The sequence below is a fragment of the Marmota flaviventris genome, chromosome 7 (assembly GCF_047511675.1).
Source record: "Marmota flaviventris isolate mMarFla1 chromosome 7, mMarFla1.hap1, whole genome shotgun sequence".
In the NCBI taxonomy this organism is placed as follows: Eukaryota; Metazoa; Chordata; class Mammalia; order Rodentia; family Sciuridae; genus Marmota; species Marmota flaviventris.
The window spans coordinates 1,434,448-1,449,187 of NC_092504.1; the positions used below are offsets into that span (position 1 = coordinate 1,434,448).

At 57.1% G+C, this 14,740-nt stretch overlaps 1 protein-coding gene across 5 annotated transcripts in view; it reads left to right on the forward strand.

Moving 5' to 3' along the window:
* Maea (macrophage erythroblast attacher, E3 ubiquitin ligase) overlaps positions 1 to 14,740 on the forward strand; it is a 36,799-nt gene that overhangs the window by 20,872 nt on the left and 1,187 nt on the right. For 2 of the 5 annotated variants that reach the window (XM_027940416.2, XM_071614070.1), the window contains exons 3-9: positions 189 to 392; positions 4,507 to 4,629; positions 5,240 to 5,353; positions 8,043 to 8,119; positions 11,787 to 11,895; positions 13,459 to 13,592; positions 14,499 to 14,694. In XM_027940416.2, coding sequence (XP_027796217.1) covers positions 189 to 392; positions 4,507 to 4,629; positions 5,240 to 5,353; positions 8,043 to 8,119; positions 11,787 to 11,895; positions 13,459 to 13,592; positions 14,499 to 14,694 — 957 coding nt within the window. The other 3 variants (XM_027940424.2, XR_003583503.3, XM_027940433.3) reach the window with 3 other exon arrangements.

The window sequence follows — 14,740 nt, forward strand, 5'->3', positions numbered from 1 at the left end:
AGGAAGCACAGACTTGCCTCAGGGACAGAGGTTCTGGTTCCTTTTGTTTCTGCCTAGGATCCAATAATGTCCCCAGCTTGGCTTCTGCTTTCCCGCTTGTTTTTTTGGAGCCCTGGGGCATGGTGCTTGCATCCCCATGGGCAGGCCCCAGCGCCTCCCACCCTGAGCGTGTCTCTGTGTGTGCTCAGGCGGTGGAGTCCATCCAGGCTGAGGATGAGAGCGCCAAGCTGTGCAAGCGCAGGATCGAGCATCTCAAGGAGCACAGCAGTGACCAGCCTGCTGCGGCCAGCATGTGGAAGAGGAAGCGCATGGACCGCATGATGGTGGAGCACCTCCTACGCTGCGGCTATTATAGCACGGCCGTGAAGCTGGCACGCCAGAGTGGCATCGAGGTGGGCTGGGCTGCGTGCTACATCTGCCCACGGGAACACATCTGGCTGGGGAAGCCAGGGTTTGAGAACAGTGACCCTGTGCTTCTTGTTGGCCTGGGTAGTTGACCACATTCAAATGGGGAAACATGGAAAGGGACTTGGCCCACCTGGTACTTCACTTCCCCACCTTCCTGTCAAGGCCCTTTCCTGTTGCCACATTGTGAGTGCTTTGGGCTTACCTTGAGTGGGGATGTTTCCCAGGAGTGTGGCTTCACTGGCTCCCATGTTGAGGTGCAGGACAAGTCGCCCCTGCCTGTGGAGCACTTTCACACCAAGGGCTTCTGGTAGAAGGATGCATCATGGTGCTGGAGGCCTCCCTGACACTGGGCAGAGGCAGAACCCTGCTACCTCTGCTACCCTCAACTGGTCTTCACAGGTCCATAGGTGCCCGTGGCCAAGGACCCCCTGCTGTCAAGCATCCATCCATGTTGTGGGGTCTACGGCTCTCAGACATAACATGGCATGTGCTCTACCTGCACTAAATGCCAGCATCCAGAAGCTGTGGAGGCAGGACCCCTGTGCAGGACAGAGCACAGTGAGCCTTCGTGGGCCTGGACCTGGGCCTGGCCTCCCCAGTCCTCTGTCAAGCCAGTGACCTCTCCTGGCACCAGCCACACTCTGCCCTCATCTCAGGCCTCCGGGGGCCTTCCTTTCTCTGCCCTTCCATCAGACCTACTGATCCTTTCCTGTGGTACCACTTGGCTCCCACCTGCACCTTTGTGACACCCACCAGAGCATGACAGCCATAGTCTTGGCAGCACCACCCATGGCATGAGACTGGCCACTCCCAGCCCAAGAATGGCCTCGGCGCCATGCCCATCCTGTGCATCTGTCTGCTGAGCAGTGCTCTCTTTACCCTGTCTTCATTGGACTGCCCTCTAAGAACAGTGCACTGCATCCTGCTTCTCATGCTCTGCTGCCCACTGCTCCAGCTCTCCCCTCTCTTCCTGAACTCTGAGATTGCTGCGGCCCTGTTCAGGCCTCTTGGATGGCAGCTCCCTAGAACACCCTCCCTGGCTACTTAGGGAGAATGGTGCCATGCTTTGTGCCCTCTCCTAGCTTCTTTGTTGAACTTTCCCGCCTGTATTTGTGTATCTGTCTCGTGGCAGAAGGGAGGGCAATGTGTGGGCACATGCTGTTAAGTGAGTGGAATGCACGAGGGAGCCCCTGTCCAGTTCTGTGTGGTCTTGGCTTTGCTGTTCTTGGCTGCCCTGTAGGGTGTGGCATTGCCATTGATGCACAGATTGATATGTGCATTAGTGAGCTGCATGAGGTCCCCAGCCAGTAACCAAGGCTGGGCTCCTGGTGCCCTGCAGCCTCATGGTCCAGCCTCAGGTGGCTGTGGGACCTTAGGAGCAGACTTCGTTTCTGTTGGCCAGCTCCCCGAGACTCCAGTGTGTGTGCCTGATGGCTCCTGCCCTGCCTGGGTCATCCCCCTTTCTGCCTCTTTCTTTCCTTCCACTGGATGCAGTGGATGGGCACCTCTTGTTTACGCTCCAGTCTTGGCAGAGGGGCCACCACGTCCCTGCCCTGGTGCCCAATGGTCCCTTGTGCCTGTCCACCCTCCCTTGCTGGCTGGCACATCTCCATGTGGGCGGCCACTCAGTGCTCCCAGGTGTTGGCTTTTGTGGCTATGTTTACCTTGGAGTGGCTGGTGCAGTACAAGCTGCAGGCGCCTCCTTTCCCCAAGGGTGCTCTGACGGGGGAGAAGCGTGACCTGAAAGGAGGGTGCAGAATCGACACAAGGCAGGGCACTCAGGGAGCATCAAGGAGGAGACAGCTGACAATTCTAAGAAGGTTGTTGGGGTTGGCTTCGCCGGGATGAGGCATGGGGTGGGACCAAAAGGGACATGGTGGTGAAGAGCCATCTTGTGCTAGGGGACAGGGTGAGGGCAGAACCACACACCAAGGCCCAGATTCCATGGCTAGAAAGGCTGGGCAGGACCTGGCCTGGCCTTACTGTCCAGCTGCTGAGTTTGAATTCATGTTCAGGGCCACATGCCAAGTTCCAGCCCCGCCCTGTCAGGCCTGTGTTCTGCCCACCAGAAGCAGCCCTGGGTTCTGTCTGCATGGGGACAGAAAGGGCCTCTGGCCTCACTGTTCCTAACATGTCAGCCAGCCACACAGCCCACTTCCTTGCTCCTCCTTCACTCCCGAGCCTGGTGATCAGGATGTAGGGTTATGGGAGCTCATTGGGACCCATTTGGTTCCCCCTTAGACTGTGTGAAGTTGGGAATGCTGTCCATGAGGCTTCTGAGGAATGTCTGGGTGTCCCAGGAGTTGCTAAGGACCATGGGATAGGACTTTCTCGTAGTGGGCCCACCTGACTCCACCAGTGGGTCAGCCTAACTGTGCCTGGTGAGGCCAGAGGAGGGCAAGCACTGGTCAGCATTCTTGAAAGAACTGGCCCCGAGCACCCAGCCGGCACTTGGCACACAGGGCATCATGATGCTGAGCCTATGCACTGGCTTAGTGTTTCTCTTGCTGGTTTTCTTATAAGTAATTGGCTTTAACTTCCACCTTACGCTTCTGAGCATGCATTAGTCACTGTTGATCTTGAAATCAGAAAAGTGCTAGTCTGACTGACTGCTTCTGCCGAAAAGCCTGTATCTCCCGCTGCCTTTTCCACACGGGCTCTTCATGCTCTGCACAGCCACGCCTTCTGGAAGGAGCTGCCAGCAGCTTTGGGCTCCTCCTTCTACTTCGTTGTGACCATGTGCACAGGAGAGCTGCCCTGGGGTGTGATCCCAATGGGATACTAGCCACAGGATATGAGCCACTGTGTGGCTTATCCAGGGCCCTAAAGGGATACTCTGCTGGGCATGCTGTTCCTGGTCAACAAGCTGATTATTATTCATGATTTTGCTTAAGTCCTTTCTAGGTATATGAGAAATTCAGCTTTTGAAATTCCCATGCTCTTCATATAGCTTCCCTTTTTTGTGATGTGCACACATCTCCTCATCTCAGTCACTTGATCTTGCTGGTCTTACTTGGTCCCTTCACTGCTGGGGATCCCTGGCCCTGTGAGAGTCCTCCAGAGCTCAGCACATGTGGCTGTTACTTGGCCCTTCCCAAAGGGCACAGGCTTTGTGAAGGAGGGACGGGAAGCTCTTCAACACCCCAGTTGTACCTTCTGCACAATACCAAATTCCCAAAACAAAGCAGGCAGTGAGAGTGGGTGGCTGGGGCTTCAGTCTTCCTGTGAAGGGCTGGGATGGGGTGGAGCTGCGGCTCTTGCCTGTACACCCACCAGGGTCAGGCAAACACCTCAGCATTGTGCAGCTAACCGTCCTGGGCTTCTGCTTGCTGTAGCTGTTGCTGGTGTGTACCTGTGGCCAGGACTGGCTCATCTCATATTTCTGTCTGGGGCTGCAGAGAAACCCCCACATCCTGGGCCCATTCTGGCAGGTGTGCCCTCTGCCTCCCATGCTTGACTCTGTTGCTCTGTCCTGCTGGGGTCTGGGTTTCAGTTCTGCTCAACACAGTAGGGAGTGCTGTTTCCATCTCCTTGACGAGGAAATTCTGGCTCTAGAAGGTAGAGTTCTCCATTTGGGACTACACATTGTACTGTGGGGCCATGGGACCACGTAACCTATGCAGCAGAGCATGGGGAGGTGCCCTGTGCTGGGGGGGGTCATGGCAGGGCTGGTCCTGTGTGGGGGCTGTGGGCGCATACCCTGTGCTGGGGGGCCATGGGAGGGATCCCCTGTGCTGGAATCTTTGGGGTGTGTACCTTGTGCTGGGGACTGCCCTGGGGCAGGAAAGATGGGTGCTTGTCCATGTGTACCTTGGTGTGCTGGTTGTTGGGTTTCCTGCTGGCCCCTGTCCATAATGACAGGCAGGGACCTGGTCCTCTAACCAGCAGGCGTCTGCCGCTTGTGAGCTTCCCAGTCCTCAGAAGCCTTTCCTGCTCCCTGATGTTGCTCCCTGGGTGTCTACAGGTGTGGTCTGGGGCTGTGCTTTGGCAGGAGGCAGGGTTGGGAGGGCCATGGCTGTATGTCCCTGCTTATGGGTCACAGGTGCAAAAGGGCCCCTGAGCCAGTGTGTTCTGACTCAAGTTGCCCCTTCCCCCAAGGACCTGGTGAACATCGAGATGTTCCTGACGGCCAAAGAAGTAGAGGAGTCCCTGGAGAGGCGAGAAACGGCCACGTGCCTGGCCTGGTGCCATGACAACAAGTCCCGGCTCCGGAAGATGAAGGTGTGCGGGGCTCCCTGGGGCCGCCTGGGTGGGGGTGTGGTGAGGGAAGCTGCACCACCTGCCTTTAACCACACGCCTACCCCTGTCAGTTCTGGTTTGTAAGGTGGGTTATTGGTGTGGGTTTTGGGGTTTGGGTGGTTTTGGGCGCAACCCTGAGGAGTGGCCTCCTGTGTTGGGGTTGGGACATCGTCCTGACATGAGATTCAGGAGGAGTGGGATGTGGAGCTCCGTTGCGTATGCAGCATGTTAGTGGCCGCCTTGCTTGGGAGTCTGGGCAGGCCCATGGGCTCCTGGTGCTCACAGATGCAGAGAGCAAGTTCCCTGGCAGGCTGCAGAGCTCGGGCTGTGATCATATACTGAATACACACTTGGTAGATATAGACTACAGAGGCTGCAAAGCATAAACTGCAGAATTTGAACCTGGCTCACTAAAAGATGCTGTTGTCGTAGGGCTTGCAGAAATGTTTTAACTTTTATTAACAGCCCCCACCTCTGGCAGAAAAACTGTTTGTTTTCTGTTTTCTAAACTGAGTGCTTCTTTAACCCCACCTGGTTGAGCTTGTCGGGGTGCATGTAGTCACCACCGAGAGTGACACTCTCTGCCACTCAGGGCCGCCAAAGTGAGCACGAGGCGAAGACGGGACGAAAGAGTAGAGCCACCAATGGCTCCCCTAAAGAGAGTGAGGATCTTGGTATGGAAACCCTAAAAGGAAAGCCAGACTTGGTATGTAACACTGTGCACCCTGTTCAGCTCCACCCCACTCCCCAGACAGCTCTGCTCAGGGCCCTGCCTACCTGAAAGTTGCTGGTTACTTCTGCTAGCCCTGGCACCTGCCAGACGGCACTGAGAGCATGGCTCTGAGGCTTGTGTGGTCTCCATCCAGCTGTGGGTGGATGTTGCTGTAGGCAAGGTCTGAGAGGTGAGGGGCGCTGCAGGTAACTCTGTGTGGGCAAGAGAGCATGATTCAGTGTCTAGGAGTCTAAGAGGGAACACTGGCCTAGCGCTGACCAGGAGTATGTGGGCAGGCACTGCTGCCCCACTGTGAATGCCTGCTAAACAGAGGATGCTCTCCACTTGCACAGGGAGGGGAGGCAAGCAAGGGAGGAACCTCGTCAGAGGCAGGAGAGTCTAGGTGGGTATGAACCTGGAGACCCAGTTCCACCGAGTTGGAAAATAACTTTAAATGAGAGGGTGCCAAGTTCACATCTGTTGAACTGACTTGGACATCCAGACTGCAAGGGACACTGAGGAGCAGAGCATGCTCTGCAGGGCACCCCAGGTCTAGAGAGGCACATGGAAAGGCTGCACGGAGGCCCTAGGCCTGGTGTAGTGTTCACACCCATGTGGCTCCATGGGCTCGTATTGTGCGTGCAGGTCTGGAGACCTTTTTGCTACTGCACGTTTGCACTACCCTGCTAGTAGACTATTTGAAAGTGATCGGGTAGATCAAAGAGTGGTTCTAAATAGGAAATTCAAATTTAAAAGTGTACCTTTTGCAAAGCAGTGACCTGGAGTTTTACCCAAAAAACTGCTTTTGTAAGAGGTCTACAAAGTGACTTCTTTTTTTCAGTCAGAGCCTGCTGATGGCCACCTACTGCAGAATCAGTGGTCATTGAGTAGCCCAGGGAGGCAGGAAGGACCCAGGGAAGGTGGAGCCTCTGTAGGGACCCAGAGTCTAACATTGCAAAAGAGCAGAACGCCCACGGTGCCCTGTGGTGAGCTGCCTTTGTCTAGTGGGTCTGTACCGAACCTGCCACTCTCTGCAGAGCTTGCTCCCTTTTGGGAATCAGGGCAGCTTCTGCCTCCAGCCTGGCTGCTCCTCAGTCTGGGTGCAGGGGGAGGAGCGAGGGGTGGGGGCAGCCGACCATCTTTGTCCTGCGTCACCTTCTATTCAGAGCTGGTGCAGCTGCTCCTGAATGGTCATGGTGTGTTGCAGTGGGGTCCTGGCAGGGGTCGAACATGCTCTGCAGGTTCAGGCTGGTGGCCCTTGGGACACAGTGTGCAGGCTGAGGAGGCCTAGTGGGGAAGTTCATGACATAGAGGAACTCTGGGCCCCAGGTCCGTGCCATCACGTACTTTGGATGCTGTGGGATCAACGTCCCGTGTGGGTGAGGAGCCCCAGGCACACACACTGACAGTCTCAGGTTCAAGCTACTACTGTTTGTATAGAAAGATCCACCTTTTCCCGAGTTTGAGAATTTACTTATGCCTGCTGGCCCTATCCCCAGGCACAAGATTTCCAGCTGAAATAGGATTGATATGGCTGGTTTCAAAGCAGCTTTGAGTTTCCATGCTGGCTGTCCCCACTGTGGACTCTGTACCATCCCCCAGTCACTGTGGTGCCTCTAGGCAGACACCTTCGGACCTCACCCCCAACCTTCTTCCCCAACCCTTCCCACCTCTGGGCATAGCACCAACCCAGACCTCTCTCATGGCCTCAGCAAATCCTGGGGCTTCTGCCCTTTGCAGGAACCACCCTTCCGCCATCTCCACCTGACCCTGGCTGACGTGGGCGGTAAGGTCATAGCAGGAGCCTCGGCTTCTGCAGGTATGGCACCTCCTGTTCCAGGCGGGACCTTTGCGCTGGCTCACACTTCTTGCTTGGGACACTTTCCTGCATCTGGCCCTGCACCTGTGCATCTTTGTTCAGGTGTTCCTTGGCAGCCCCTACGAGGTTATACCTTGTAGCCCATCCAGCACCCACTTGTTCTCTCATTGTCTCCTCCTGCCTAGTGTTAGAGCCTCTTGACATTGGCTTGTCTGAATTTTTCCAGAATAGCCTTTGGCACAGACTGGAAGTGCACTGAGTCTCAGGCTTGGGGGCAATAGGAGAAGATATCGCATGGGGGGAAGAAGGCTTGGGGGTACTCGAGTGCACAAGGTCATTGAGGACACATGGGAACCAGAAAACTCCTCTGCCCTTTGTGGAATGGACGGGTTCCGTGTGGGACTGCGAGCCTTTCCCCCACACCCAGTGAGCTGGTAATGGTTCCTGGCTGCTGCCCACCTTCGTGACAGCTTTTCATGTGAGTCCATTGGGCAACTTGGTCCACACCCACTGCTCCTGCCCACCCGGCAACCCCATGCCAGGCTCCTGGGTGCCTCTTGGTGCCATGGACCCCCCCAGGGGAAACATGGCTCCACTCCCACTGAGGCTATGTTGGGTGGCCCAGGCTTATGGGCTTGCAGTGCGGTGTGGACCCTGCTGGGAAGTGTCTGTCACAGGGTGAATGAAGCAGCCTCTTTGGCTGCAGCCCTGCCTCTCCGGCCAGTCAGAGGGCCTGCTGGGGATGGGATGCCTGAGCACTTTCCCCAGATGCCTGGTGCTGCACTGGCACTGGCGCCGGCACCGGCACTGATACCGGCACCGGCACTCCGCTGTCTTAACTTAGCGTCTCTTCTTTGCCCTCAGAGCTGCCTGGAGTTCAGCCTCAGGATCCAGGAGTTCATCGAGCTCGTTCGGCAGAACAAGCGCCTAGATGCTGTAAGGTAGGACTTCAGGCTGCTCCCAGCTTCTCATGTGAGGGCTGCCATGTCCCCTTGCCCCGTCCTCACAGTCTGGGTGCTAGAGGAGGATGCATGGTGACAGTGGGTCTTGTAGTGTGGTGGCCTGTGGTGTCATGACCGTCTACATGAACCTGTGGTCAGGGCTCTGGGCTCCTATCTTCCCACTTGGAAAGTACCACAAGCTGCTGGCAGCAGGAATGCCCTGACAGGATTGGGCCACCATCAGTTGAAAGTTCATTAGTCTGGGTTGTTCCATACATGGCCATCTGCGAGACGACTGGCAGCAAGAAGAGCACCTTAGGGCTTTCTGTGGGCACAGCTGGGCTTCTTTGTCCCATCTTTGGCTCAAAGACTAAGGGAACCTTGGCTGACTACCTACACAGCCTCACCTGGCAGTCAGGGATGAGGATGGCGTTTTTGCTTATCCTTGGTCAGACGCGAGTGCCCACAGAGAGGTGGCTGAGTGCCGGTTCCCCTTCCTTGCCCCAGACCCGCTCGTCTTCTGTCAGCAGCCTCATGATGTCCTCCTGGCGCCTGAGCTGGGTGCTGTTGGCCAGTGTGTGCTGTGCTGGGGGCAGAGGCAGTGGCTGGTCCTTAGTCACCAGGCTTTTCTCACTCTAGCTTTGCTGAGGCTCCTGCCCACTTAAGCCTGGATCTCTGAGCCGGGAGGGCAGCACATGGGTGGAGCAGCTGAGCTAGGGACTGCAGCAAGAGGAGCTGCTGCTGAGCCTGTGCTAAGGGGCACCTGACACACATCTGACTAGCAGGAGAGTTGCCAGGTACAGGTATAGTAGGAAACCCCTGCCTGTGATAGCTGAGGATTGGCGGTGGCCTGTGTCCACCTTGAGTCCTATGGGTGGGTGGCAGTGAGCCATCCCCAGGGCCTCGTTGGGCAAGAACAGAACAGGTGTCGTAGGTCCCATAGAGGGCAGGCTGCCTTGAATCCACATGCCAGTCTCGCTGGCTCCCAGTGCCCATGCCGGGTAGCCGGTGGTAGGACAGGAGAGCCTGGTCTTTATTCCTTTTCTGTCCACCGCCAGGCCCACTGAAGGGGAGCCCAGCCACAGCGGTGGGCCTGGGAGTGGTGCTGTACCCCCTCTGCATCCATAGCCCTTGTGCAGTTGGGTCAGCTGGCCTGCTGCTCTGAGGTACTCATATGGTCTGGGGGCAGTGATGGGGCCAGCTGTGGGGGCAGTCCACACACTCACCCATCCTGCCCCTTTTGGCCCTCGTGCCCACAGGATGGCATCTGCCCAGCCATGCGTGGCCTGGCCTGCTTCCCTCTTAGGGCCTCAGCCACCACATCAGCCCTGGAGTCAGAACCAGGCCCTCTGTGCTCTCATCACGTACCACTGAGGGCCCTTGAAGAGCATGGCCTGGACTGGGCACCCCTCAGGTTCAGGCAGGTGGCAGTGGGGTGGGAGAAGCTCTTAAAGCCTCATGACTTCTGGGGGCAGGGCCCTATCTGCAACAGGCAGGTGGGTCCCACTCCTAGGCAGTGCAGGTGCACAGGCAGCGGATGTGGCCCTGGAGTGTGGGTCCTGCTGCAGGGGAATGGGCATCGGCTGTCCTGAGCTCCTGCTCTGTGCCTGGCTGAGGGCAAGCACCTGATGGGTGACCACCAGGCAGCTATGGCCTGAGAGTGTCCTCCATGGACACCTGGGATGTCAGCTGTGTGAGCAGGTAAAGAAAGCTCTCTTTAGGAGTGATACTGCAGGAGCCTTTGTGGGTGGGAGGGCAGGCAAGTGTGCCAGGTAGGGCTGAGGGGGAAGAGAAGGGAGCCTCAGGGCCGGCTTTTCAGAAGGTCTGGCCAGGGTGGTTGGAGGTGGCAGACAGGTACCGACAGGACCTGGGCAGGGTGAGGGTGGATGGGTTTGGCTGAACTTGGAGGGACAGGGTATGAAGCTGAGACTGGATGCATAGGAATGTGAAGCCGGGGCATGTCTTGCTGAGGATCCGAACTGGGCCCTAGTGCTGGGCAAGGTGAAGAACTGCGTTCTCCATGCCGTCCTGCAAGCCCAGCCCTGGATGAGGGTGTGGCTTACCTGGGACTGTCCCCTGGAGCAGGGGAAGGTTGGGGTCCTGTCATCTGGCCTATTGCCTGTTAATCTTGGGGGGGGGGGGGGCTGCTGGACCAGGCCATGGACCTCTCTGGCTGCTGCCTTGGGCATTGCTAAATGTGGAAGCGTGAGCTTCTGGTGGCTAACTTCTAACATTCTTTTTTTTTTTTTTTTGTTGAGACATGGCCTCGCTATGGTGCCTAGGCTGTCCTTGAACTCCTGGGCTCAAGCGATCCTCCAGTCTCAGCCTCCTGAGTAACTGAGAAAACAGGCATGTGCCACTGTACCAAGCAACGTTTTTTATTTTTGGTAAATGAGTAAGCCACATGCCTGACCCAGGTGTCTGAGTAACTTGATGAAGGTGGGACTGTACTATGTCCACTAAGCCCCCAGGCCTTAAAGCTGGCTAGGCCAAGTCAGGTGTTAGTCTTCTGGCTATGTTTGTGTATATGCATCTTTAAAGAGAAATGTGGTGTTGTGTCTTAAGTGGTCTGCACTGTGTCTCACACTGGTGGGTTCATTAAGGAGAGTTGGCTCTGTGGTCCTGGAAGTAGGTGTCAGACCTGCCTGTGCACAGCTCTGGGGCCTGGCTGCCTACCAGCCCTCAATTGTCCTGGAGGGGTGCTAGCCTCGCCACTCTTCCCACAGGGTGGACAGCCATGTGGACTCCCATGGGTGTGTCCTGAGCCTGGATTCCTCTGCTCCTCTTGGCCACACTCTCCACACCTAGTGTCCTCTTCTGCCCCTTGGCGCTTCAGCCTCATGGCCACCTTGCTATTCCTCTGGGACTACTTGGCCACCTCCTGTGCCAACTCCAGTCTCCATGTAGAGCCACGCCCCTCTGCAGCTGTCCTGAGCAGGGATCTCCCTACCTCCTACCCCCTTCTCAGCCTCCACCCCTTCACACCTTGTTTCTGACAATACAGGGCTTGGGGACTTGGGGGCATGGGTTGTGCTGTCACTGGTCCCTGGGACCAAGGGGCTGGTTCCAGGGGAAGAGGACCTGTGAGTGCCGAGGATTCAGTGGTAGACCAAGGGCATGTGTGAGTGTGGATCCCCTGGACAGCTATAGGGACAGTGAGCACCAGTGGCCAGCGGCCTCCACCCTGTGGGAGTTCTTGGGAAGGTTTGTGGACACATGGGCAGAGGGCCTTTGGGGTGAGCAGCTACCCTTGGGTAGCTCAGAGGGGAGCGGCTGGTCCTCCAGCTGTATAACCCTTGCAGGTTAGGCCAGGAGCCCACTGTGTATGTCACTCATGAAGGACCATGGCTGTGTTGGCTTGCACACTTGGGTGGAAGGCTGGGCTGTGTACAGCAGGGAGGGCTATGCCAGGAGGCAAGATAGCCTCCCAGCCCTGGGTTGGGCATCCAGCGCGGTTAGAATTGTTTTGGAGGGCTTGGGGCAGCGCTCTTCCAACCCTGGTGAGCCCAGCTTCTGCTTTGCCTGTCCCCCAACAGGCCCTGCCCACCAGAACCTCCAGGGCCAAGGACCGACTCCCTGTGAGCCTTGACCCTGGCCTGAGCACTGTGAGAGTGGGCCCTTAAGGATGAAAGTGCACACTGAAATATGCCAAAACGTTGTTTTTTAGACATGCAAGAAAGCACTTCAGTCAGGCTGAAGGGAGCCAGCTGGATGAGGTCCGCCAGGTCATGGGCATGCTGGCCTTCCCGCCAGACACACACATCTCCCCTTACAAGGTAATGTCCATTCTCCTGTTCTCTGGGTTCCTGTGGGCCTCCAGGGTCAGAGCATCCACGTAAGGTGGTTAGCTACTGTTCCAGCTCTTGAGGGCCTGTCTGCCAGCTGGTCTGCTGTTGCCCCTCCTGCTTTATTCCCGTTCTGATACAGGATTTGAGTGGTAGGTTTTAGGAGCACTTCAGCCTGGCAGATTTGGCCCTGGACCGCCCCCCCCCCCTTCCCTGCCACTGCTCTTCCATCTCTTCCTGCAGTCCCATGGATGATGCCAGCTTGAGTGGTGTCCTGTGCTTCCTCTGTGGTGTCATGGCCTCTGGGTCTCCAGGTCTTGGTGGGCCTGGTGTGGTCTCCCTATCACATCTCCTGGTCCTTCTTCTCTGCCCCAGGTTTGCTGGCAGACCTGCTCACCAGCCTTCTGACAAAGGCTCCTGCTCCCTGTCCTCGTGGTTTCAGTGGGGCCTGGGGGCGGGGGATGTGGTCATGTGCCGACTCCCGCCCCACCCAGGGAGCCTGCTGCTTTCTGGCCTGCTCAGCTGCATATTGTAGGAATTAGTGGGACACCTTGCTGGCATTAAGTTTCAGTTTCCAGAAAATGACATCAAGTATAGCTCCTTGCTTGTGGATTTTGCAAAATTTGTAAACCTCGAAGCTGGTCTCTGTTGTAGCCAGTATGTTTGCCCTGCAGCCCCCAGACAGTTGGCATTGCTGTGCCCAAGTGGACCAGCGTAGCTCCTTCTGGGAGGCTGCTGACCTCTTTGTGTCCACGAGGTGGTGAGGTGCTAGGTACTTTCTATGAGATGCCATCCGGTGCTGAGCCCAGAGAGCTCACGTTTCAAGTCCGCGTCTTGGGTTTCTCTCACATGGAGAAGTGGGAGAGGGCTGACCCTCTGTGGGTCAGTGTCTGGCTTGGCATATGGCTTGCCTATCTCTCCTCCCTTAGGTGGTCTTGCTGTCCGGGCACAGGGGAAGCAGGTCCTGCTGTCCCACCACCTTAAAAACAGGGTTGAACCCCTCCCCTTTAGTGCATACCTGTTAGTGCCCGTCAGGAATTTTGCAACATGAGAGAGCGAGACCAGGATCACGTGGGAAACCCTTGGCTGGGACAAACGGGCAGTTTAGGATGCTGTGAACTTCACGGGAGAGCTGAGAATGCTGTGTGTTGGATGCTGTGAGGAAAGGAGCAAAGGGCAGATCAGTCGCTAGACAGGGAGCAAGGCCTCACCTCAGGCAGCAAGCTGCAGGCCTCATCCCGGGGGTCATGCAGTACCTGAAAGAAGGAAGCCTTGCTTAGAAAAGGGCACTGGCCATGAGGCCAGAGGCACAGGTCCTGGGAAGAAGGGCCAGGAGCCATCGGTTCTCAACAAGAACCTTGTGGGCTGTTGTTAGTTAGAGTTTACGGGGTCCTGCAGTTGGGTGTTAAGCCTGGATCACAGGCACATTAGGCGCTAGTCTCTGCTCAGGAGGGCCATGACTCCTGGCCCCCCCCCCCCACTGCCCACTGCGGTCAGCTGTCCCTGCTGGGTCTCCTGGAAGGATCCCAACACCCTCCACCTCGTCTCTTCCAGGACCTTCTGGATCCTGCCCGGTGGCGGATGCTGATCCAGCAGTTCCGATATGACAACTACCGTCTGCACCAGCTGGGAAACAACTCGGTGTTCACCCTAACCCTGCAAGCTGGCCTGTCGGCCATTAAGACACCGTATCCTCCCTGTGCTCCTGCTTAGCTGGCTCCTGTCCCTGGTTGCATTCTAGCAGGCTGCGCTGTCCCAGAGCTGTGTGTCATGCTCTTGACACTCCTGGGTGGTAGTCGAGAGGGGCACTCTGTACTCAGCCTTGGCCCTGCTAGCACACCTGATGTGGCTCCCAGTCCTCAGAAGAGTCGGTCTGGGCCTGGCCATCCCGGCCCAGGGTCTGGCTTCACTTCTCAGGTCAGCTCAGAGTGGCTGTCCCTGAGGCAGGAAGGCAGCCTCCCCTCTCCAGAGGGCAGAGGCTCTCTGAGCTTCCTCACCTGGATTTGGCAGATCCTGTGCTCCTACCCTTCACGTGACTGGCCCCATCCTGCATGATTGACCCTGTCTAGCATGTGACACTATTCCTGAATGTGACCGATCTATCCCTTGCATGACTGACCTGTCCATTGTGTAACTGGTTCTGTTCCTCCTGTGACGCTATCCCTCCTGTGACTGACTGGTACCACTGCTGGTGCCTGGCTGAGCTGCGCTGAGACAGAACCCAGGCCTCACCCTGACTGCCTCTGCTGAGCACGGAGAACAGGAGTGTGTTTGCTCGTTGCCCTCTCTGAGGTTCCCTGAGAAGGTCACTGTCCTAGGGCTCTTGCCTCTCCTGCCTGTGAGGCGGGGGCTGGACGAGGGCTGGGGACGATGGAGCCAGTGTGGTCTTGCTGCAGGAGAGGCCTGGGGGAGGCGCACTGGTTTCCAGTCTCAGGTCAGGCCTCTCTACTACGTGGCTGCTTTGCCCTCATTTGTTCCCAGTGTGGTGACTGAGTGGCCAGGCAAGTGCCCTGAGCTCAGAGCAGTGAGGGCCAGGGGTACCTTCTCACTGCTTGAGCCAGTGAAGCCCAGCCCTTCCTTAACACCGTGCACAGGCAGTGCTACAAGGAGGATGGCAGCTCGAAGAGCCCCGACTGCCCCGTGTGCAGCCGGTCCCTCAACAAGTTGGCGCAGCCCCTGCCCATGGCACACTGTGCCAACTCACGCCTGGTCTGCAAAATCTCTGGCGATGTCATGAACGAGAACAACCCACCTATGATGCTGCCCAATGGCTATGTCTACGGCTACAATGTGAGCTGTGGGGCAGGGCGTTGGGCTGGGCTGGGCTGGGCTGGGC